This window comes from Cariama cristata, unplaced genomic scaffold (assembly GCF_000690535.1).
Source record: "Cariama cristata isolate BGI_N322 unplaced genomic scaffold, ASM69053v1 scaffold3749, whole genome shotgun sequence".
Classification (NCBI taxonomy): domain Eukaryota; kingdom Metazoa; phylum Chordata; class Aves; order Cariamiformes; family Cariamidae; genus Cariama; species Cariama cristata.
Genome location: NW_009637262.1, coordinates 11,672 through 37,198, shown reverse-complemented (window position 1 = coordinate 37,198; position 25,527 = coordinate 11,672). Strand labels below are relative to the sequence as shown.

Here is a 25,527-nt window from a genome sequence, read left to right as displayed (position 1 = left end):
AAGGGGGAAAAAAAATAATAATAAAAAGACAACTTTGGCAAGTCCTCCAGGTAACTGATCCCGAGAGGAGCTTCCCTCTTCACCCCTCCCTGGAAACATGTGAAAGAAGAAAGGGCAAATTGCCATGGCCAAAGCACACCGTTTTTCCTGAAACTGCTCCCAAACCATGTGGGTGGGCAGATTAAAAGAGGCAGACGTCTGAGGTCACTGAACATGATTGCCGAAAGCAAACAAAGAGGGAGGGGAAAGAATAAAGGAAGGAGCTTCCCTGCAGCTAGAATCAAAGACAAAAGGAGATTTACAGCAAAAATAATCTTTCCTTTTTTCCCTAACCCCACTCCCTCCAAACTGTGTAAGGATTCACCAGCAGACATGGCACAGACAGTTCTACAGGCCTTTGCGGTGGCCAAACTGCTGGTCAGATTTCAGAGCCCCGACTCTTTGGCATTAAATACAAAGAGGATTAGGAAACTGGAAAGAGGAGGAAACTAGGAACACAGATGCCCGATGGCTCCAGATACACAGAGCTGGGCTTACTCTGCAGATCCCCAGCCAATTTAGGAGGACAGGGTTTGCTGAAAGTCCAATGGAAGAGGGGAGGGTGGATGGGTCACTCCATCATGTGTAACCTGGGTCAAATGAGAGGACTTATTCAGTAGCTTTGGCATCACCAGCATCTGCCTTGCCGTCCACTTCCTCATCGGAGCACTCTCCGGCACCCTTCCTGACAATTCGACGTGTCACGACAAATGGCAGGTCCCCGCGCCTAGGGAAGGACAGACAGTACGTCAGCAACATGAGGTTTCACTGAGCTCACCAGACAGGGCAGGCTCTGGAAAGAGGCAAGGAAGTACCTGGCTACACTGTTTGCTGTGGGCAGTTACAGCACGACTACACCGGACTGGCTGCCAAGGCACTGTACAAAATGCGCCGCCTTACCTGAGTTTGCTCTTCAGGGAGCTGACTTCTCTATTCATTGCATCAGCTGTTTCAGTGGCATCCTCCAGCTCACGCTGGAGCTTCCGACGGGATGCATTGGCTCGCTGGGCCTCCTCTTCTGCTTCCTCAAGCTGGCGTTTCAGCTGCTTCAAGCGCATGTTTGCCTTGTCGGCCTGAGCACGTAGGGGAGGGGGGAAAAAATAAAAAATAAAAATAAATCAACGTTTCCCCAGAGTTACAGCACAGCAGTGAGAGAAGCAAAAAGCAGAGTTTCCAAAGCCCCCTCTTCTTTCTGAAGGACTTGACAGCTCCAAGCTTTTCCTTAAAAGCATTACATTTTCATCTGTACCATCTTGTAATTACCATAAGTTCTCTTAAATGCAGATGATGCCTTGGTCATAGAAGGGAAATCCTCCCACCAGAAGACTCACCAATGCTGCAGGTAACTATACGCACCTGATCTTTGAATTGCTCAGCATTACGCCTCTCATCATCCACCTGCAGCAAGATATCTTTCAGCTTCTTCTCGGCACGGCGCACCTGCTTGCTGGCAGCCTGGCGCTCCCTACACAGAAATACAGTGATGCTCAGACAAGAACTTCTCTCCCATTGTCCCCAAAAAGATGACCCAACTTGGGCAAGTTAGAAACAAGGAAGATAACCAAAGTCCTCCTAACTTTGGAAAAAAAAAAGGGGACGGGAGGCAATGCTTCCCATAAATGGGTACAAAAGGCACTCATGTCACACAGGTATGACTCTTCTTGAAGCTACAGAGGGGCAGCAAGTGTATCGCAGTTGCAGCTTTAGAAGTGATTAAGTCTGGAAGAAGCTAGAAGTCTCTACAGTTAAATTGTACTACCCAGTATACCTAGGATGAAGCCCTCACTCAGACAAATCAGAATTTGTTCAGAAGAGCTTAAAAATCCCAGAGTGGTGGAGGCTTGTAAAACAGAGTTTCTGGTAGGACATACTTTGTCTCCATGTCCAACTGCTCTTCCAGCTGCGCTATCTTTGCTTCCAAGGCCGTGATGGTAGCCTTGTACTTGGACTTTACTGCACTCTCCATCTCCTGCAGTTTAAGCTTAAGCTCCTTGTTCTGTCGCTCCATCTGCTGGCGAGCGTTCTCATTCTTCTGCGCGTTGCTACGCTCAGCATTCAGGTCGGCATTCATCTGATCAATCTGCAGAGAGAAAAAGTACTCAGCATATCGAGCGCTGCAGCCCGAAAGGCTGATTTATTTCTCAGACACATGGTGACACGCAAAGAAAAAGGACCCTCAGGGTGAGCTGAATACCTGGAATAACTATGATGCAGAGGGAGTTGTCTGTAGGCAGGCCACTTCTCAAAATATCTTAGTTTACCCAGATTTTCAAAGTAATTCCTTGAATAACAGGTTTATCAACCTCCTCTTAGGGCTAAATTTGCCAATCACATACAATGCTCTCTGGGGCAAAGGACATGGTTTGGCACTTAACGCAGTAATTATCAGTCTTAGTGAATTACAAAAATCCTGAGGCAAGTGGATCCAGTACGTGCGCTTTACTAATTTATCATTTATTTGCTGTCTGTCTACTTCCACTACAAAGCAGCAGCTTAAAAATACTCACTTTCAAAGGTGAAAGGGCAGAATTCAGTCCACTTCCAAGCCAGGGCTCTGGCTGACAGTCAACCAAGTAGAGAACTATGCTCTCATCCACCAGAGTGAACAAGCCATTTGGAAAACCATCAGCCTAGCTCCTTGGCTTTGGAGCACTGAGAAAACAACATGCCTGACCCTCAAAGTCAGGCAGATAAAATACGGCAGATTAAGATCACGGTTTCTATAGCAGCCTAACAAATTCCATATGGTTAGTCCATTTGAAGAAGCATACAACTGGCAGAAAGGTCATTTTCCAAGCGTATTGTGGCACTGTTCAGCAAGCCAAGCTGGAGCAGCCTGCTACAGAAAAAAAATCCAATCCTCACAGTCCTTTTTTTATAAACTTGAGAGATTGTTCCAGCTACCTAATGATTTAAATGATCAAAACCAGTGAGTTAACATGAACTCCGACTGCCCAGCCTATTTTCTCTATTGTGGTATTCATTTGTTTCACCCTGCTCGCATCTACGGACTTTTGAGGGCCTGTACCGTATACAAAGCAGCAGCTGGCACTACTCAGAGTGCAATTTGACAATTTACAGACCAGAGAGCCCCTACGGGCACATGCAGCCTGAAAAGGTACCTGAAGATTTGCCTTCTTGAGCCGGTCATTGATTATCTCTGTGTTGCCCTGTTCTTCTTCTAACTCCTCCTCCAGCTGAGCTATCCGGGCCTCCAGGCGCCTCTTCTCCTCCATGGCCAGTGCTCTACAGGACACAGAAGCATTACAAGTAGTGTTGGTGCCATTAATGCCTTGGGGAAAACTCGCCACTTCTAATTTTACAAAATAAGCTCAGCCTTTCAAGAACAGAGAGGATACAGCACACGCTGCAGTCTACATAAAAATAAGAGCCTGCAAAGTATTTTCTCAAACCAGCTCCTCCACCCTTAACCAGGGAACATTACTCACCCTTTACCACTGTTGTTGGCAATCTCATCGGCCAGCTCATCCCTTTCTTGCTGGGCCTGGCGCTTGGCACGCTCAGCAGCTGCAAGTTCCTGGAATGAAAACGAGACAGTCAGTGATCCAATGGGAAGCTACCAATTAACACAGCATAGGAAAAAGTAGTTACTGGTAATGGGTGGTATGGTCTCTAGCTAGATCCAGACTTAATTATAAGACATGGTCTGTTCCCCTCCCACTCCACAGCTTCCTTTGTTTTGCACACTCCTATCATAGCTGTCCAGAAAACACCAAATTCTGCATTTTGAAGTGGACTTTGTATTTGAGCAGAGCAAAAAAGTACAAAAGAAAGGAAATAACCACTCCAGCTTAGACTGCTACGCTTAGCTCTTTTGCCAAAGAAAACGAACAAACCCTTGACTTGCATGCATGTTCCATTACCTCCTGCAATTGGATCATCTCTGCCTCCATGCTCTTCAACTTCTTCTCATTTTCTTTGGCTTGCGCCAAGATCTCTTCTCTGGAAGTACGTGTGTCCTCCAGTTCCCGCATGTAATCCTTCATTTGTGCCTGAAAAGGGAGAACAAAAAAGGATGAATTTCAGAGCATCCACATTAACAAATTGGGTTTGTTTATCTTACGGGAAGCACAGAGAGGGAAAATGGAAACAGGGATTCATTAATCTTCAGCTACCAAAAAGGCTGCCGTAAAAAGAAAAGGAACCATCCTTTTCCCATTTCACCAGTAACAAGGAGAAACAGTAATGGAAGCAAACAGGAATGCTTAAATTGCAGGAAAATAGAAAATCTTGTCAGTTATAGGGAGGGCAGAGGAAGCTTTCTAGTGCAGCAATGGAAAGGACAGCCTAGGGAGGATTTGGAGTTTTTCCTAAGAACAGATCAGACAAATACCTGTAGGAATTACAAAGGCATAACAGAACTGACTTGGGGCAGGAGAAGGCCCAAGTGATAATTTAAGTCCCTCTAGCTTTGGAGCTCCATAATCCATTCCTAAACGACTGATGACATGAGGCAAGCACTAAAGTGGAGTTTTTTGTCTCCCAGGGAGTTAAACAGGCAGATCGGGGTTCAAGCAATATTTGAAATGCCAATAAATCTTTCATGGTAAATTGTTACAAGGTTCTGCTGCTCTTGTGACACTGATGCATAGTTCTCATGAGGTGAAATCTTGTATCCCGTTTCCCTGGGTAAATGCTCTACACTGACAGTTAAAACAGTTTCAGCATCTCACCTGCAGTTTGCGGAGCTGCTTGATGGCTTCCTCACGATTCTTGTTAGCAGTGTCTATATGGCTTTCCAAATCCTTCAGGTCCATCTCTAGTTTCTTCCTGGCAGCTACAGCAATGGAGCGCTGTTTTCGTTCGTCGTCCAATTCCACCTCCATTTCCCGCACCTGTATGGAGAAATGCAGGCATCAGCGTTTCAGCTCCTCGATTTCCCAACAGCCGTTTTTTGCATCCCCCTTTCAAACTGTACATAAGTGCAAGCATGTGACTTGTTTTCATTCTTCCTGGCAGGGGGATGGGGCTAACATTCCTCACTAATAAAGCTACATGGGTTCCTTTGCTAGACAAAGGCTGTTTGAACAATCATGCACACAAGGGGAAAAGTCTCTTACAGCTTTGCAGCGCTGCCTGGAGAGTTACCATTAACAAGAATCTGTGGATTGGCAATGTCTGTCTAACCATCTTTGGACACAAGTGCCTTTGTGCACTGAACACTTTCAGGATTTACAGGGCAATTCTTACTTGTCTAATCAGCTGTTTCTTCTTCTCTTCATTCTGTTCATCACGTCCCTGGAGGTCCCGGTCAAACTGTGCCTTCATGGCCTGTTGGTTCACTTCTAGCCGCAGTTTAGCATCCTCTGTGGCCTGCAGTTCATCCTCCAGCTCTTCCAGCTGTGTCTTCATCTCCTCCACCTGCTGCTCCAGGGCTCGCTTAGCCTTCTCCAGCTCATGGACCTACAGCACAGTACCACACATGAGGTTTCCTCAAAGAGTGCAGACAATTTCACCTATCCTAAGAGCAAAAAAAGTCTGAGAACACTCACTCACGTAAGATGGGATACAAGAACACTGCATCTGTCCCCTGTACTAAGGCAGAGATACCCCTCATTGCCAGCTGCTCGCATACCTGCAAGCTGCTGGTGTGAATCACAATTACCTGTTAGTTCTGGTCATGTATGTGTGGTGGTGGGGAGAAAGCGAAAAGCATTTGTTAGCTCAATCCTGACTACTACAGACTTATCAGAGCTGGACACCTCTGGTTCTGACAGAATTCAAGAAAATACTTTTCAGTCTCTGAATTTTTTCTTTTTCTTCCTGCTTATCATAATATTTTTCTGTCTTGAAATATTGGGGTTACTGTCTTCCATTGCCTGGCTAATCCCTGTATTTGACCTATCAGGCTCACATCATACCTTCATCTTTGCCACAATGATACCAGTTAATTTTCAGTTTGCCACTACCTCATTTGGGTCACTTCCAGTCTCTTCCAACCCCTCTTTCCCACTTACTAATGTAATACAAACATAACATTCACAAACTCAGTGCGTCCAGTATTCTCTACTACATTCCTCTGTGTGCACATTAGCATAAGCTTTTTGCAGTATTAAACTAACAGTATCACCTGTGTGACACTTTCTGTCCAGATTATTTTAACTTCATACTTACACTTTTCCCAACATCATCCTTTGAACTCATCAGGTCTTCCATCTCTGCGCGGAACTGCTTATTGATTCGTTCCAGCTCAGCTTTCTGCTCTATGGCTTCTTCCAGGGCTCTGGCCAGGGAGAGAGCCTTAGTCTCCTTCTCACGGGCTTCTGCCTCAGCACGGTCCCGTTCTTCTGCATACTTGGCAGAGATGTTCTTCTCCTCTGCCAATAGCTACAAGAGCACAGCATCAATACTCTGAGAAATTACTGACAATTTTCTAACAAGGTAAACATGCATCTTTTCATTACTACCTTCTTAATAGTGTTCTGCCATGGATAGAAGGAACCAAGAAAATGCAGCTTCAAAGATGGAAACATGCCATCCCACTTTTCTTAACTGTTCTGACCCCAAATGAACAAACTTCTGATTCCCTAGGCCTCCAGCCTATTACTTTCAACTTTGTCTCAAAGATGATCTGCAAACAACACTTTGAACTTGATCTTGGTCTTGATATAAACGTTACCCCTTTGGGAAAAGGAGTGTCACTAAACTACTTATGCATGGAAGAGATTTACTTCTATGAAACCTTATTTCTCCACTCTATATGCAATACCTCAGTTCAGAAATAAATATGCATTCTCCAAACAGCATTGCTTAGGTGTGACAGTAGACCTGTCATCAAGGCCAAGTTGGATGGGGCTTTGAGTAACCTGATCTAGTGGAAGGTGTCCCTGCCCACGGCAGGGGGCTTGGAACGAGATTATCTTTAAGGTCCTTTCCAACCAAACCATTCTGTGATTCTATGATAAGACACGCCTCTGGAATGCCTAGTGACCAAAGTCATACCTGATCAAACTTCTTCTGCTTCTTCTCTAGGTTGGAAACAATCTGCCGCTGATGATCGAGGTCCACAGCAAGGTCATCCAGCTCTTGTTGCAGGCGGGTCTTTGTTTTTTCCAGCTTGTCATACGCAGCTGTCTTCTCTTCATAACGCTGGCTCAAGCCCTCCAAGTCCTTCTGCAGCTTCTTCCTGGCTTCCTCTGCTGACTCAAGGCAGCCCAGACCATCATCCATCTTTTTCTTTGCATCTATTGCCTGAAGGAGAGAAAAAGGCATGTGAAGCATGCCACAGATAGTGCTGTTTGCAGTTTACTGGCACCAGAAGCTGAGGAAATAAGTCTGCTCATTTCTGAAGGTACCACTCTCCCCTCAAATATTACTGTATGACTGAATTACCAAAGGAATTCCTGGATAGAAATTTACAAGCAGTTCATATGATCATCATCATCAGAGACCTATTCACTTCCTCTCTCACCCAAATCAGCAGGATCACCCTTTCCCAGGAAAGGTTCTGTTACTAGAAGTCAACCCTGCATTTTACTTCCTTCAAGACAGACTTGCACTTACACTCCCTCTCAAAAGTCATTGGTTTATGGGATGCAGACTCTGTACCTGTTGCTGAAGAACAGAAATCTGCTTCTCCAGGTTTCTCTTTGTCTCCTCTTCTTCTTCCAGTTGCTCTTTGAAACTGTTCTTCTCATCCTCCATTTGCTTCAGCTTAGTGCTGAGGCTCAGTTTTAGGCGAGTCTCCTCCTGCAGCAGCTCCTATAAAGCAAACACCCCAGTGGAATTCAGCACCGCTCCTTGGCTTTAAAGGCTCACAATCCTCACCCACTCTCTCCAGAATGAGTACTTTTGAAGTTGAGTTTAAGTATGCAACTTATCTCACAGATAAGACAACCGAAGACAGAATTTAAATAATTGTCTTCCAGTGAGTCAGTATAGAAACAAAATATTCAGAAGGGTCCTATTCTCTCATACACTTTAGTGATTAAAGTATACTACTTCACTACACAAGCCATCCACAGTCCTTTCTGAAGTCCTGTGAGTAGCACATAAAGCATTAAAACCTTTCCCAACAATAGCGTGACTGTACTCTGCTACATGACTTTCTCATATTCAAGTATCAAAGAAACAGACAAAAGGCTAAAGCGATTTAGCATGGTTAAAAAGCAATGTTGGTCTTAGCAGAATTGTATGACACTGGTCATTTACCAACAATGTTTATTGACTTATACTGCCAGTGCTTGAACTGAACGATCTGTAGAGACTAGTAAGACCAGTGTTCAAACTAGTGCATAATTTTTTGTATTGTGTATTATCTTTGAGTCTGATTTTTAAAAAGAGTAGTAAGTAGACAGAACAACAGTGACTGTTCAAGGTTACTTAGTATCTGAGGTTTGGCAAGTTCTTCCTTTCCCTTCCAACCTTCTGTTTGGTACTTCATGCTTTACCAAAAGAGTCATATTCTATTAACTGTAAATGGTTGGTTTATCCAAAGTATAAGTCTAAGCATGATTTTTTCCTGAAAAATACCGAATTATTTGAATCTACCCCTTCCCCAATATCCACTGGAAAAATAACATTTTCTGCTTAACTTTACAAATTTACCAGAAATCACACAAAAAACCTGTCAAATACTAATGATGATCTCAAACAAGAACCTAGCAATCCAGTGCAATTCTGGCATTAAAGAGCTCTCAAGCAGAAAGGTGATAGAGGAGGACTTCTAAATCTAAGACAGGGAAACTTACGTATGTTCTGCATACTGAGGAAGCGGAAGGAAGATAAACAGCTTGTTTCTGCAGAAATGCTCTCACTACCATGCAATAAAACCCCTTAGCAAAAAACAGCCAGACCCAATCCATTGAAGTGTTGTATATCCAGTATTTAATGGTGTCCAGAGTGATTTCTCACTTTAAGAATTTGTAATGGACACTGGCTACACCACACCAGATGCCTTGGCTTCCAAAGCTCTCACCTGTGTATCCTGAAGCTGTGATTCCAGAGCAGAGAAGTCCTTTGCTAATTTGATCGATTTGCTATCAGACTGGTTCAAAAGACCTGTGACATTGTCCAACTCGACCTGAAGGAGAGATCAGAGTATCAGTTATTAAATGCATCCGCAAAAACAAAGCCAGAAACAGGTGAGCAGCTACAAGACCCAAAAGTGAAAACTGAGGCACCTCTCAACAGTAAGGCACATGTATAATCTCTCAGGGGAATGAATGCATCATTTCCAAAGTACCAGGGATCAAATATGAGAAGTCAAAAGGAGATTTTTACTTAGACTCATAGAATCATTTAGGTTGGAAATGACCTTTTAAGATCATCAAGTCCACCACTAAACTAGGTCCCTCACACCTACACGTCTTTTAAATGCCTCCAGGCATGGGGACTCCACCACTTCCCTGGGCAGCCTGTTCCAATGCTTGACAACCCTTTTGGTGAAGAAATTTTTCCTAATACCCAATCTAAGCCTCCCCTAGCATAACTTGCAGCCGTTTCCTCTTGTCCTATCGCTTGTTACTTGGGAGAACAGACCAACACCCACCTTGCTACAACCTCCTTTCAGGTAATTGTAGAGAGCGATAAGGTCTCCCCTCAGCGCCCTTTATCTCCAGGCTAAACAACCCCAGCTCCCTCAGCTGCTCCTCACAGGACTTGTGCTCCAGACCCTTCACCAGCTTCATTGCCCTTCTTTGGACACCCTCCAACACCTTTCTTGTAGTGAGGGGCCCAAAACTGCACACAGGATTCAAGGTGTAGCCTCACCAGTGCCGAGTACAGGGGGCCAATCACTTCCCTAGTCCTGCTGGCCACACTATTTCTGATATAAGCCAGGATGCCATTGGTCTTATGGCCACCTGGGCACACTGCTGGCTCATATTCAGCTGACTGTCAACCAACACCCCCAGGTCTTTTTCTGTGAGGCAGCTTTCCAGCCACTCTTCCCCAAGCCTGTAGCATTGCATGGGGTTGTTGTGACCCAAGGGAGGACCTGGCACTTGGCCTTATTGATTCTCATACAATTGGCCTCTGCCCATTGATGGAGCCTGTCCAGACCCCTCTGTAGAGCCTTCCCGCCCTCAAGCAGATCAACACGTCCACCCAGCTTGGTGTGGTCTGCAAAGTGACTGAGCGTGCAACTTGATCCCCTCGTCCAGATGATTAATAAAGATATTACACAGAACTGGCCCCAGTGCTGAGCCCTGGGGAACACCACTTGTGACCAGTCATCATTTGGATTTAACTCCATTCTCCACCACTCTTTGGGCCCAGCCATCCAGCCAGCTTTTTACCCAACAAAGAGTACGCCCATCCAAGCCACGAGCAGCCAGTTTCTCCAGGAGAATGCTGTGGGAAATGGTGCCAAAGGCTTTACTACACTCTAGGTAGATGACATCCATAATCTTTCTCTCATCCACTAAGTGGGTCACCTTGTCATAGAAGGAGATCAGGTGGGATCACCTAAGATCACCTCTGTTGCAACAGCCTTCTGGTTTTGGTCATTTTGGGGTTTTTTTATGGCCTTTTATGAGATTTTTAGACAGCCTGGCAAGAATTTTAAAAGCTGCTATTAAACTAACTCTTCTGTCTTATACTACCTGCTTCAGGACTATATCTCGAATCTCAAAATCACATTTTCACACTCCAAAAGATAGTGCACACACTGGCAATGCTCAACTTTTAATGACAACACTCCATAAAGGAGAAGGCAGAAGACAATGCTCCATGTGAGCCAAAGGGATTTGTTGTTCCCTTGAAGGAAGGAGAAAACCCTAAATTTCCACCCTTGAGCCACCCCTCATCACCATCAACCACATTACAAAGCTTTAAGACACTGTCTTCCAAATTAGTTAGACAATCATCAGTCTGTCTGTGCCACTCTAGGTCCACAAGCAGCTGAATGTTTACAGAACTGTACTGTACAAACCACTGCATGGTGAAGGAAAGCAGACGTGCTGATACTTTAAGGCTTACAAAGCTCAAAACAGCAACTGGTTACTCCACCTTCTCAGGGCTGCTCATGATAAGTGACATCAATCCAAATGTCCTGCCTTGGCAATGAATTAAGAAGTCTGCATAGTCCTTGGGAAGCAAACTATGGATTTGCTTTTAGTAGGAACTTTATCCTCAGGAGGAACAAGATTTTTGAATGAGTTATGGGGAGGCACCATCCCACAACCTTTTCTCTCTAGCCCTGGGCTGAATCAGAAGCTAAGGAAAATCCATGCCACTCACCTGCAATTTGTTAACCCTCTCAGCCAGCTCGGTCTTCACTCTTTCGCCTTCTGTAAATTTCACCTGCAGTTCTTGGAGCTGAGCATCTACTTTTTTCCGCTTGTGCTCAGCATCCCCTTTGCCCTGCAGAAGAACCTTCACCTCATTGGACAGTTCAGCCCTCTCACTTTCCAGAGCTTGTTTTGCTTTTTCAAGATTTGCTTTTACCTGAAGAGGAAAACAAAAAAAAATAGCAAATCCCCTCAGACTTTATATATGGCAAGATCTGTACATATGTACAGATATGTACATATGTATAAGATAAGATACGTAGATTTTCTTTTTTCCAACAAGGAAGCTAATATTGCATGTTCAGCAGTTAAGTTGTAGACTGCTTACTCAGAAAAAACAATTTGAACAGCCTGTCACTGAGAAGCAGGAGACAATTTAACAATCAGAGAAGACAACAATACAGAAGATAGCCTTGCACCATCAGATTTCCAAATTAAAGGTTGTACAAGTCAACAAGTGCTAGCAGTGAAAAGAACATCTTGGATATGCAGTATAACATGCCTGATGGGAAAAAGGAACGAATGCAACTATTTAAAACAACCTCATATATGCTTCATAGTGAAAAATTATCTATCAAGGGAAGAGGAGGGCATGTATCAGAAGCCTAGTAACATGAACGCTTCATGTTCTTCTGCAGCTTTAAGACATGGTCATAGAGCAGCTATCATTTCAGGGAGGCTGACTGCTTTGGCCTTGTGCTTTCTGTTCCACATACCCGTTTGGTTTGTTCTAACTGCTCTGCCAGCTCTTCAATAGCTTGTGAATGTTTCTGCCTCATCTCTTGGATTTGAGCCTCATGACTCTTTGCCTCATCTTCAAGGGTCTTCTTCAAAACCGTTACTTCTTGTTCTCTCTTTGACCTGAAAAATTCACAAATCCCATTTAGATGACAAGGAGGGAATCAAACAGATATGTATATCCACCAACAGCATCTCCAATGCAGAACAATGCCAAGATCTGTTTAGCCCTACAAGATACAAAGACACTTGCTGGCAGCATTACTTTCAGCCTAAGAAGTAATAGCCTGAAAGTATGAATGTTTCAGGGGTATCACTAACACCATGGTTAGGGAGCAAATTAACTTTCTTACATCACGTGAGGTAGTGCAGTCTTGTCTACAACTTGCACACCACCTCCTTCTGTAGTCACTGAGGCTGCTAACCAACCTACTCCAATAATGGCAAAGACTTGCTTTGGTGAGAGACTGGATGCAGCAGCATTGCTTAAAAAAGTCAAAACCAAATAAGATAACACAGCTACATGTTGGGAGTTACCTGAGCTCTTGCTGAGCAGCTGTGGAATCTAGCGTGTCTTCTAGCTCTGTTTTCAATGCTTCCAGCTCTTCTCCCAGATCTCGCTTCTGTTTTTCAGCTTTATTCCTGAATGCTCTCTCTGACTCCAGGTCTTCCTGCAGCTCAGTGATCTGGGATTCAAGTTCCCTGATCTTTTTCAGCGCCATGTTCTTCTGAGCTGCTTCTTCTTCCACTCTGTGTTCAACATAGGGTTCTGGTCAGAGCCAGATTTAAACCATACGTAAATGAAAACCACCTGCCCTACCAAGAATAATCAAGAAAAAAGCTGGTATCGGCCAGCTCTACAATATTACATTCAAACTTTGATCCATATATCATCTACAAATTCTAAGTTCTATTTCCCAATACTTGAGAGAGGATGATACTCACCTTAAAGAAGGGGACAGAGAGAGACTGACAACAGAAGAAAGCAGAAGAGAAAGTACCATTTTACATTGGAAATAGATGAATATAGCAACTACTAGAAAGGCAGTGTGTGGCCACCACTTTTTAACTCCCTCTGTAATCTTACTGCTCCCACGAAACGTGTCTAGCTCTGTATAGTCTAGCTCTGTACAGGAAACGTGGCAGTGAGCAGCAGCCAAAGAACTCTGATGCCAAGGACATGGACCTTAACAGCCCACAGGCTGAAATACAACAGCCACAGATTTAGTCCCTATTCCAAAGGGACACAAGAAATACTTCCCAAACTGGTGGTCTATGAACCCCACAGGTCATGTTCTCACCTAGCTAAGGCTGCCTGCAGCTCCTCTTCCTTCTTGGCCAGCTGCATTTTGAGTTCTGCAATCTGAGCCTGCAGCTCAGCAATCTGGTCATGCAAATCACTGGAGTCTCCTTCAAGCTTTCGACGAGTCTTTTCCAATTCTTGCCTTTGCTTTTCTTCACGTCGCAGACGTTCTGATGGAGATGGGGACACATTAAGTTACATGAACACCACATGCTCAAAGAACGTTGTACAAGCAGAGAAAATAAAGCTATTTAAGCAATAGTTTCTTTCCTAATAATACAACTGTCCAAATTGTAGCTGGAATGCACTATTCTGTCAGGACCTATACATGCAACTGCCCTTGTATTTTGCCCTCAAAACATATCTGGGCAATTTCCCTTTCCCTCATCTTACAGCCAAACCTCCTTCCCCTCTTTCACTGCAATAAACAATGCCAGCACAATGCCAGTCTCTCCCAACACCCACATCACACAGGCATAAGCACTCATTAAGTGATGCCGAACACAAGGTCTGCTCTCCCTTTTAGAGAAACTAAATAGGCTGGCTCCTGCTGTGTTAACCTGGGCAGTCTCCAGATGAAGTGCCTCTAGCTTGAACTCTGAAGAACTTGTGCAAGTAGGATATCAGAAACAGCACTAACCCTGACAGATTGATGCTGCTGGAAGTAGAAAAGTAGAGACACTTCCACAGCAGGAGAAGAAAGAGAACCAGCCTCTCTCCTCCATTGGCCTGCTGCTTTGGAGAGGATTTTTATTTAGATCAAGGGCTCAGCTGACAAGGCACATAACCTTCAGCCAGCCACTGAACAGCTCTATCAAACCAATCAATACCATACACACTATAGACTAATTTTTAACCCCTCAGAAACTGGAGAGGACTAAAAGTCTAGAAATGAAACCGAAGTTCAACAAATTTTAACAAGAAGCCACCTAAAATTAAACAAGTCAGTCCTTTGCTGGATCTGCCTTTAGGAAAAAAACCGAACAACAAAACCAAAACCACCTTCAAGGTCTGTGATCATGGCCTCATGCTTATTCTTGAGTTTGGCTAAACTCTTAGATTTCTCCTCTTCCTCTGTCAAGTTTGTTGTAAATTCAGACATTCTGTCTTCCAACAGTTTCTTTTCCTGCAGAATTGAAAATGCAGTGTCAAAGCAGTTGCTGGAATTAAAGGAGATTTTTCCAGAGATGCCTGTGCTTACAGATGTCAGTGTCATGAGTGCCTACTCCTGCTACAAGGGAACTTGGAACAAAAGAAATCCTTTCAGGATTACAGATAGCATTCAAATAAACAGTTACTTAAAGATTTGTATTTGATACCCCTTTCAAAGCTGAAAGGGAAGTCCGTTTATGAAATAACTTGATATTGTTTGGCATAACAATGTATCAGAAAACATTTGCTCATGGATCATTATTTAGTCAAGGCTATTTAAATATCATACAATACTGACTTGTAAAGAATACAGACAGACAGCTAATTAAAAAAATTCAGGCCAGACTTGTCAAAGACAAGACTGAATGCATTCATAAGTTTCCCCATAATATAGGAAAGGTCAGCCTTTGGTGGGTGGCTCCAGGAGAAACATCTGTGCATCTTTAGCCTGCGTAAGAAGCTGCAGGAGTCTTACCTTAGCCAATTTGAGATTCTGATCTTCCAGAACTATCACATCTTCTTCCAGTTTCTTCAATTTGGCTTCTGTGGTCACTTTTTCTAGCTGCAACTTCTGCCTTGCACTTTCTTCTTCTTCAAGCTGCTCCTCTAGTTCCTTTGCAACACCCACAGAAAAGCAAGGCATTTGTCAGTGCTGCTCACTAACCAATGGAACAGCACAATAGCAATTCTAGAACTTGGAAGGTTTCTTTATCCTTCCTTCAAGATATTATTAATACTTTCCAGAAGTGACATCTCTTATCATGACTTAATGCAACATACTACATTCTAACAAACAAATTTTCTAGTGGAATAAGCAATGCTATTTTGCAAAGAATGCTACCATTCCTAAAACACCTGGCCTATGCAAAAACTTGTCTAATTATTTGACAATTGTCCATCATCATCATCTTCTAGGATGGAACAGCTCATTCCAGATGACTGACAGAACGCCTCAGGCTCAGCACCAGAATCGCTGTGTTCTACTGCTATTTCCACAGATAGATTTTTTCTATGCTTTTTTTGTTTGTTTCTCTTTTTTTTTTTTCCTTCTGTTCTCTCTCTCTCCCATTTCCCTCCAAGCTGAGATAAAAGAACCTTTCTAATACTTACTATCCTCTTTACTGACAAGAGACAGCATTCCTAAGGCACTACCTGGATGTTCTGCTGCATTTTCTTCTTTTCAGCCTGCAGATGTTGACACCGTTCTTCCTCTTCCTCCACCCTTGCTTCCAGGTCATGACATATCTCCTCCAGTTCTTGTTTCTTTGCTGTCAGGCGGGCTCTTATCTCCTCAGCTTCAGCACAGAGTTCAGTTTCTGCTTGCAACTGTTCCTGCAGCTGCATCTTCTCTGCCATTAGCTACATTGGACACAAAGCCAGAAATAAGACAAGCTCCAATTTACCAAAGCACTTAGCAATCTGTGTTATGTGCTCCTGTGTTCCAGAGTTACAGTCTTAAATCGTTGCAGCAGTCTCCTGCTGCTAACCAAAAGCTAAATATCAAAACATAGCTTTTAAGTGTTTGTTCTCCTTCATAAACCATGCACTGCAACCACATATTAGGTTAGTCTGAACAAATTTCTCAAGACCATATCCATTTGAAATAAGGACATTGTCTAGTTTTTCCCTGCAAAAGTAACACAAATAATTATCAGTCCTACAGAAAAACAATCCTGCTGCCACTTTCTGTGTTCCAAACAAAAAGGATTCCATTAATGACAAGGTTGAATTCAACCAGCTTGCTGTAATACTCAGCCAAAGGAGACTTCACATAATGGCTACAGAAGGGCAATCAGTGCTCACGTACAAAACGACCTGCTAGGGGAACTGAGCTGAGAAGAAGGGTAAAGGAAATCGAACAAGATGGCAGCCAAGTCACATATTTCAAGAAGCTGGAATCCTGCAGCTTGTCCATCAGACCAATAAAGCAAAGGAGGTGCTCTCAAGCAGTTCGCCAGGTAGAGAGAGAATGACTTTTACACATGAGATTTGCAAACTCACCTGGGCTTGGAAGGTCTCCATCTCACTCAGTCTATTTTCTGCAGCTAGCTGCTTCTCCTTAACCTTTATTAGTTCTTCTTCCTTGGCCATCATCTCCTCTTCCTGTCTGCTTACTTGCAGAAGGGGCTTCACCTGAAAGGGAAACCAAGGGAATGAGACACGTATAAGGAACAAGGAAAACATGAGGAAATGCTCTTGTACTTGATAAGCACTGAATAAAACAACATTTTAGGTAAGTGTCGTATTTGAAGGACTGACCAGTTGTTTTGCTGTGAACACTGGGAGGATCATAGAGGACTAGGTATCATCTACTCTGCCAATAACACACTTTCTGCCTGCCCAACTTTTCCTCCAGGATAGGATGCATCAGAAAAGGGTTGGGTAAATTCCAGACCCTCAAGGGCTAAGTAGTAATAGCAGGAGAATAAAAAAGTTGCCATACAGTGGGGAAATTCACAGGTAGGTCAATGTAAACAAAAAACAAACAACACCCATCTCTGTGCTCCCCCATCAAAAACCCTTAGAAGTAATTTCATAAGAAAGGGAAGAAAAGTTTAAACTCTGCTTTCAACTCTCATTTAGCTGCAAAGTCTCATGGCTAAGAAGCAAGAAATCCCATACATTTAGAAAAGAGACCATTTCTTTATATGTTCATTGTCTTTATAAAGGTAAAATCTCTACAAGCCTAACAGCAAGATCAGATCTCAGTGCTTTTTCTTTGCTCTTACAACCCTGGAGAAAGAGATGGCAAGCAATCCCTGTATTAATAATTTTTGTCTAGCTAAATTGACTAGCCACGTAGTAAGTGACTCTTTGAAGTGCCATACCACCAAAGCAAGCGATCCTCTTACTCTTCTTAGGCATAAAACATTAAAAGATGACTTCTGCTTTTCTACAATGTCACTTGGATATAGCCTTGCACTTGGTTTATGCAGGCATACTGCATAGCTATAAAATGTTACAATATTCTCTGCCTAAACGAATCAAGGTGTAGTTGCAAGCCAGCCCAATTGTAGAGGAAGTAGGTTTTGTGCTCTCGTTCAACCTGAGAAGCTGAAATTGCAACCAAACTGTCAAAATTGGAAAGGGAAAAATATTACCTTGGTGAACAACCTCCACCATTGCCAGTTCCGCAGTTTCAAATAGGCAGCACAGTTCCTCTGAAGCACTTTCATGGCTGTCAATTGCTGTTGGCGCTTGGCAAAGGCTCTGCAAGGTAAGTGGAGGTCAGACAAAGGAACCCACAGCGGCATGCAATTCTCTCCACCAAGCCCTTCTTTAGATACCTCTACATTTTTACTTTAGAAGGTTCCCTCCTAAAAATCAGCAAAATTTCCAGTGAACTTCCTCTATCTTTGCAAGTTTTTTCAGCTCTGGTAAGAGTGGTTATCCTTTCTTTTATTCAGTTTCCTATTTAATAAAGTTTTTCCTTAATGTCTTCTAATCTGAAAAACTTCACTATTTTCACTTCAAAAAATGGAGATGTGAAACAGAGGTGTGCTTTCCTGTCAATCTGACAGATACTACTTTTGTTTTTAGAACTGTACCATTTGCAGTCCTACCCAATAGCTTAAGAGAAATCCTACACCTCCTGGATCAGTACTGTACTAGGAACTTTTCATTTTCACATTTGCAGTTTGCAGAACTTCTCACAAAAACTTTGCCTGCTGTATAGTATTCCTGTAGAGAGGAATAGACTTTCCTGCTCTGGTAGTATGTGGGGGATAGCAGTATATGGAGTTTCTTGCAGGTGCCAGAAGTCTGGCATTACAGACATCAGAAAACCCTAAAAGATCATCAACTGTTATAGACAACAAATAAATCATGGTTTTTCTGATAAAAAAATAATTTCTAGTCAGTTTTTTTTTAAGAGAAACTTGTACCTGAATGGGAGAAATACACATGTGTATAATGTACTTTACAAAATATGGTCCTTACTTTCTGGCCAGGTAGCCTCTGCAGCATGCTTGGAAGCCAATGATGACATCTGTGATCTTCAGGTCTCTCTCTTCTTCGAGATGAGCAAGGACTCCAGCTCTGAAAAACACTTTACTCTGTCCAATTCGGTAAAGGTTGGAATCCAGCTCCAATGCTTTGATCTAAAATGAGAGAGAAGAATTAACCTCTTGCAAAGACTGCTTCACGTGAAACATCACAAAACATATTTGCATGTCATGGCTGTTAAGATATCCCTTCCCTACAATGAGCTGCTCAGGCCAATCAAAGTTGCTAGCTCCCAATAAAGTCCTGTCCCAATTAGAGGAGGTGGGACTTCAGCCGAGCACAGCATGAAATGGAGGTAACCAGAGACAGAAAATATGATAGAAAGCATTGTTTAATACACCACCACATCAAGTATCCAGAACTACAAGGATGCTGTGAGGAATGTATGCCTAGTCCCAAGAGCCCTCTTCCTTTCCTGAAGGAAACACATCTGTGATCCCTCCTATTTATTTTTTCCCAGTCCTAATCTTTGTCCGAAAAAGGCACCTCAAGCAACTCTCCTGTCCTTTAAAGGATTTGCTGTGAACACTTATAGTAGCTAAGAGGAAAAAGCTATACTCCTTTAAGACAGAAAAAAGGGAATCCCTTACAGCCAAATTCAATTCAGTCTCCTCTAGTCTTCAAGCTACAGAGCCAAAGCTTTCCCTTTGAAGCAAGCAGTTCTGCAGAAATTAATTGGAGCCTTCACTGAGAGCATTTGTTATCAGCAAGCCAGTACAAAAAATTTGTTGAAGTTCATACTTCAAGCATGTGCTAAAGATAACATTAATGCTTCTAAGCATTTTGATTCCATGAATACTGCTGGCATCTCCAAGTGTATGCATCTGTGGAAACAGAAAGATCCTCTTTGCCTAGGATTATTGAACCTCACGCTAGTCAAAAGCCTCCATCTGTGAAGCCAAGAGAAAGCTTTTTGCACCCTCTTTCTCTCAGACAAAACATTTGACTTTGGAATTTTGGTCTGTGAGTACAAGATATATTTAACATGCATAACTTTGATTTCCAAACCACACCCATAACGTTTATTCCATTCAAGTAGAGTTTCTGAGATGTCTTACCATCAGCACGCAAGCCTGCTTTCCATCCATAAATCCTTTGGGAATTGCATTTGGAGTTAAGATTTCATATCTGAAAAGGAGAAAGCATTAGACTAATTACACAAGTATATTTAAAAACAACAAAGAAAAAAAATCAGTAATGCATTCCTATGCCATTATGAGTTTGACAGTTTACAGACTTGTTAGAAGAAAAAACCTGCATCTCTAGACAACAGAGTATGAAGCAGCAGTCTTAGATGGGGTCATCTACACCCCACCTCAACCACACACTTACTGGAAGTCAAAGATGCTTTTGGGAGGCTTTGCGCCAGGGAATACCAAGAGACAGATGTGCTGCCTTTGAAAACAGCGGCAGTCTAGTTGCAATAAAACACTTCAATTTGTGTGCTTATGTCTTAACTTCGCCAGGGTAAAGACTGCTTCAGATTCTTTTCTAGGCCTTACCTTTGCCTGAATTCCTGGAATACAACTCTGTTGGGAAAACCTTGACGACAAATACGGATTCCCTCCAGCACTCCATTACAGCGAAGCTGGTCAAGGACCAAGTGGGGATCTAGTTTTCCAGCCTAGTGAGGAAAAAGTATATTTCATAAATACCACAAAGCTTTTACAAAAAAGGGCTTACCCCTTGCCTCCCCCTCTTTTTTGTAAAGCAGCCAGTTCTCTCTTTTCCAGTTAGAAGCAATTGAAAGCACTTATGCCACCTTCAGAAGAACTGCAAAGATCAGTCTCCAACATTTGGTGAGTATGCAGTTATTTAGGATGCCCTTAAAAAGATATCCTGAGAAAACAGGACCTCTTTGAGATCTCTTGCAAAGCCTGACAAAAAGATAGCCACGTGCCCCAGGAAGCCCATGTAAGACTGCATGGGCTGTACTGTTATAACTGTCTTTACCTTCTTCTCATGGTTGGGGATAATGCAACGGACGAAGTTGGGGTTGGTGTTCCTCAAGGTAGCCATCAGTTTAGCCAGCTGTTCTTTATAGAGTTGTCCCACTGTTCGGAACATACCCTTCCTGGTTTTAAAGGCCCCTGGCAACGCTGTATCCGACATACCAGCTACCTGATCCAGCCCAACAATACGGTCAACTAGAGAGTAGTGTTAAAACTCTGCCACAAACAAAGTAAGGACGCACTGGAACATACAAAGAACATCTGGGTAGAACAGGATAAATGACAGGAGCTGCAGGATCCTTTTTGCTTCATCTCTACACAGATGTCGACTCCTGTACAGAATTTGTGCAGGGATAGGAGCAGGAAGGAAAAAAAGCAACAGCTCACTACAGGAAGTTTGAGTGATGGAGTCAAACTTACTCCCAAACATATTCTACTGATGCTCTGGATGGCAGCTCTGGAAGAGCAATCTAGAAGTGAGTTTCAGATGCTTCTACTTGCTTAGGTTACAATGAGAAACAACAAACCACAAGTTCTAGCTGCTAGCCCAGCAGAGTCAACTATTAGTTAACTCTGACCCAGAAGGGACCACAGTTAGAGAAAAAGCCCAGCTTCACCATTGCATTACAGGCAGAACTGCCATGAGCGGTGATCAGAAAAGCTGTATCTACTTGTAAACTGAGCAAACATGGTAAAAGGCATGGTAAAAGCCATGACAGAAACCAAACCTCAAGATACCACTGTTTGAGTTACTTTTAGAGTACAAGTATTCTGACAGAGACGTGAACAATACCACTAGGAGAAAGTCAGAACTCCCTGACCCAGCAGTTTCTCCACTATGCCACAGTGACATCCAAGCACTGATGAAGATTTCACTTTGATGCGTGGACTCCACAGATCATTTTTTGCAATAGAAGCCAGCTAGATCTGAGAGTAGCAGGGGCAAAAAGAAACTAAAGCATTATTTTTTCCCATTGCTCTTCTACATGGAGATAAAACTTCACCCAGCCAACCAAAACCAACTGTATCACTATAAATTTCCACACCCCCATACATTTTTATTAAGGGCTTCATGCTCCTACTTCACTTTATCTTTAATGGTTGGCTGATGCCTACACTCAGGCTCCCAATCTTCACTTCAGAAGTGCTCAACTTCAACTTGTGCTCAACTGGCTTCTGATTAAAAAAACTGCTAAGAGAAACCCCTACAAAAGAAGCAGCAAGAAAGGATACTCTGATTTACAGCTAAAATTAGCTTAGAACTGCTCATTTCTAGAGCAGCTGTTAGAATAGGGTCAAGGTGGTCTTATCAGAAAGAAAAGAAGGTTATAATACTAGATGACATCACAGGGAAATCCACAGAAGAGTGTCCCAGATTGCAGCTGGAACAATCCTCTTAAAAATCTGCATCAAGATAGCAAAAAGGACAGTCACTTGCAACAGAAGATCCCCAGCTAAGAACAATAAATGAGAACGGATAAGCTGTGGTTCAGTTGACATTTCAAGTCCAAAAGGAATCTCACACAGCAAAGGCCATGTTAGGCACAAGTTGCCAATGGCCATTTTTCATGCAGTACAAGTTCCTTTGTCAAATTGTCTTTTAAATGATCAGCAGCTGAAGTCAAATCCCAGCGCTAGAATCAACGTTAAACTGGATTTCAGTTTAAGCGCAGTTTCAGAAATCCTCCTTCCAAATCTTGCAAGAAATACAGTGTTGCTAGCTCTACATCCAAACAGTTGACAGGGATTTGCTTTTAGCTGTTCCTATGCAAGTCTTGCAAGAGCAACCTTTAGCACCTCAATATGTCCATATTTTTCTTGTATCCACTCGCAAGGTGAGTTTTGCTCTTGTTTTAAAGTTCCTGAGGAGCTACTAGCACAAAGCAGAGGAAATGAACAAGAACGACAAGCAGGTATGACAAAGGGACAAAGAGAAGTTAACGGAAGCATTTCTTGCATGGCTCTAGGATGCATTACACACACGACACGACAGCTGGGTTTCTCAGTCACCTGGTTCTAGATGAAGAATAGGAAAGTGTTGGTAGAAATAGGCTCTCTGAACGTTCTGCATCTCTGCAACAGACAGAGACGTCAAAGAGAACCCACCACAGAAAGTGACAGCAATAGTAAGACTCAAAAGCAGATAAACCCAGAGAAGACAGAGTAAAATACTGAACAACACTGCAGAAAGAACACGCTAGTTGCAGGACCGAAAACACAGATTCAACCTCAGATCTTTTGTTTGAGTGTTGCAGCTATGCAAGCTGCTGGGACACAATGGTGCATTCTTATTTTATCCTGGCGTTCTTGGTTTTGAGAAATAATTGCTATATATGCAGCAAGTTAATATAAGTTGATGCAGGTGAACCTTTCTCTTGAGTTACAGTGAGCTTTTAATGAAATACCATGCTCTAAGCAAAGGATGTTCCAGATAATGCTCATCTTGGTGGCTTAGCTTTCAGGTAAAAAAACAACACAGCTCATCACAGACTTGATCAAACAAACTCTTCCACATAAAACAAGAAAAAACAAATGAGATTAAGTTTAATTACATACCATCTTTCCACAGCTCAGACACAAACTTATCCGATGACTGGTGGAGAAGTGTAGCAACATTATCATTCAGTGGATCCATGTTCTTCATCAGCCATTCATCTGCTTTATAATCCACCTGGAGAAGATAAACACGTCAAGAAACTTGGCGGGGGATTTTCCGCAGCACAAGATGCAACAATATCCTGCAAAGTCTATAAAAGTAGCACTGAGGTTTGCACAATCAACAACAGATTACCTGATCGTTCTTGGATTTGCCATCTAAGCAAGCATACCTACAAATTTCAAACCCTAACAGACAGCTGCATGTTCTGTTCTGTCAGTAAAGGGAATGGATTTGCAATGCTAGTTTGCACCACACAGAGTGACACAAAAAACAAACGCATCATCATTTTTGGTGATGAAGTCTTGACACAAGGCTTCTGAAAAGTACCTGCAATCTCACCAAGACACAGAGAACAAATTTAAACTGCTGTCAGTTTGACATGTCTTCAACTACACACATGTAACTTTCAGGCAAATCCTGTTAGGCCCTGTAAGGTCCACAGCAATGGAATAACTTTGTGAAATCTTGCACTGGTTTCCCATAGGCAGCCATTTTGGTAAGTAGCCATTTCTAAGAAGCAGTGGTTATACATTAGAAAATAAAGCAGACATTGGAACATTCGCATTTTAGCCACTAATTCTTTACCTTGCCAGCATAATGTATGATACAGAAGTCAGCTTTGTCTTTCAGTTGTTTTGGCTTCTGAAATTTGGGGTGGGTGCCTTGTTCTTGTACAACTTTTTCCACAAAGCTTTTGTCCGTTGCTTTTGGGAACCAGCACTCTTCATCCAGCAGGGCCAGTATACCAGGAGGCCCAGCCTTGAAGAAAGAAAATATCAAAACATCATTAAATACGTGACTACACCAATAATTAACACCTTTAGATGGCTAGAAAAAAAAAAAGGATATCTAAGTCTGATCCCCATCACATTCACCTGTTGTGTGGTATCAGCTCAACTACTTCCATACTAATAAAAATTGTTAATAATTCTTCAAAATCCTCATCTGAATTCTGAACATTTTTATGAGAAGGTCTCTTCCATTACATTTGTCTAGGTGTTTTACACAGGAGAAAAAAAATAAAATCTTTTTAATAGAAGAAACACTATCACACTATTCTCCAAATATCCAGGTGTCAAAATGCAGAAGACCATAGCAAAACATTTCACAAACTAGTCCTTACTATTGGAACACCTACTATTGAATTTTATAAACTTCCAAGTTTCATTAGAGCAGAAGAAAAGCAACAGAGATGCACAGCTTCTCATCACACTTACAGATAAGTAAGGAAGTTCATGTGACTTATGGTAAGCCACACATACATATAGCACCATGCAGGTCTACACAAATGAAGACAATTTTGTGAGAGGAAAAAGCGGCTGACTAGATCTATTTTCATGCAGTATTTCCTACAGAACTGATACTAACAGATTTATTGGTGACATACTTTCAGGCAAAGAGGAAACTGTTCACTTCTGCTTCTAAGCATACCACCGTGTCAGTAGAGGATTAGAAAACCTTGAAAGCTAGTTTCCACTCTACAGGTAGAGGTTATGTCCTCAACGACAAAATTAGCACAGTCATTTCTTGCTGCTCAATAGTAGAAGAATAAGCTTACCGGCTTCTCTATGAGGTCAATGCAGGGCTGCAGATCCAGGCCAAAGTCAATGAAATTCCACTCTATGCCCTCCCTCTGGTACTCCTCTTGCTCCAGAATGAACATGGTGTGGTTAAAAAGCTGCTGTAACTTTTCATTCGTGTAGTTAATACACAACTGCTCAAAGGAGTTCAGCTAATGAAGGAAAAAATAGAAAGATGTTTGAACAGTTGCTTTTGAAGACACCTCTACTATTTTCTTAGCACAAAAGATCACACCTATAGTTCAGGAATTTAAGCTAGTGTTCTGTGTGGGGTGGACAGCCCTTTGTCAATAACCCCATTAGCTTACGAACTGCCTTTCCTGTCACGTGCCACTGCATCACTGCTGCAATCCCTAGGGAAGTTCATAAACACTGTTCCTCAGACTTTGCAAAAGAACCTTTAGTTGTAAACAGCAGAATAATTACTGCAGCTACTTAACCCAGGAACAGAAAAGACTCCAGTTTTCTCATAGACTCAGAGCTGGCAAGTCCTCTTCTTAGGAAGAGGAAGCAATAGAAGCCTGAAGACAAATTCCTACAATCATGTGGACTGGAAAGTCCCTTTTTAACCCTCATATATAAAATCAGAGCAAGGAAAGTGAGGGAAATTTCTTCAACATCTCCAGCTTTCTTCAAACTGTAAGGACAACATTAATAACCCATAGTGCATTTTCATGTTAGACCACACTAAATATAATGCAGCTGCTAAAGAGAACGGTCCTGTTGTTCTTCCTCCATGTTTCAGTAATTCCTAACCATGTATTTCCACTCCTCTCCTTTTCATGAGATCCAGCAACCATGAAACCAAAGGCAGATTGATCAGAGAGGGGGAAGAAAACAAGGAGGG

At 42.6% G+C, this 25,527-nt stretch overlaps 1 protein-coding gene across 1 annotated transcript in view; it reads right to left on the bottom strand.

Annotated features, from left to right (window-relative positions):
* Position 1: 1 nt before the first annotated feature.
* MYH9 (myosin, heavy chain 9, non-muscle) overlaps positions 2-25,527 on the bottom strand; it is a gene marked incomplete at its 5' end in the record, with an annotated part of 34,074 nt that continues 8,548 nt past the window's right edge. Inside the window, 29 exons of the mRNA XM_009708224.1 lie at positions 2-766; positions 940-1,112; positions 1,396-1,504; positions 1,911-2,119; positions 3,162-3,285; positions 3,489-3,577; positions 3,924-4,052; positions 4,734-4,895; positions 5,251-5,463; positions 6,175-6,387; positions 7,003-7,251; positions 7,609-7,761; positions 8,978-9,082; positions 11,242-11,448; positions 12,008-12,152; positions 12,567-12,779; positions 13,331-13,502; positions 14,335-14,458; positions 14,960-15,097; positions 15,637-15,843; positions 16,486-16,617; positions 17,586-17,694; positions 18,424-18,584; positions 19,548-19,617; positions 19,992-20,113; positions 20,443-20,636; positions 22,998-23,112; positions 23,686-23,859; positions 24,659-24,832. Of these exons, the coding sequence (XP_009706526.1) occupies positions 649-766; positions 940-1,112; positions 1,396-1,504; positions 1,911-2,119; positions 3,162-3,285; positions 3,489-3,577; positions 3,924-4,052; positions 4,734-4,895; positions 5,251-5,463; positions 6,175-6,387; positions 7,003-7,251; positions 7,609-7,761; positions 8,978-9,082; positions 11,242-11,448; positions 12,008-12,152; positions 12,567-12,779; positions 13,331-13,502; positions 14,335-14,458; positions 14,960-15,097; positions 15,637-15,843; positions 16,486-16,617; positions 17,586-17,694; positions 18,424-18,584; positions 19,548-19,617; positions 19,992-20,113; positions 20,443-20,636; positions 22,998-23,112; positions 23,686-23,859; positions 24,659-24,832 (4,503 nt within the window). The remainder of the gene's footprint in view (positions 767-939; positions 1,113-1,395; positions 1,505-1,910; positions 2,120-3,161; positions 3,286-3,488; positions 3,578-3,923; positions 4,053-4,733; positions 4,896-5,250; positions 5,464-6,174; positions 6,388-7,002; positions 7,252-7,608; positions 7,762-8,977; positions 9,083-11,241; positions 11,449-12,007; positions 12,153-12,566; positions 12,780-13,330; positions 13,503-14,334; positions 14,459-14,959; positions 15,098-15,636; positions 15,844-16,485; positions 16,618-17,585; positions 17,695-18,423; positions 18,585-19,547; positions 19,618-19,991; positions 20,114-20,442; positions 20,637-22,997; positions 23,113-23,685; positions 23,860-24,658; positions 24,833-25,527) is intronic.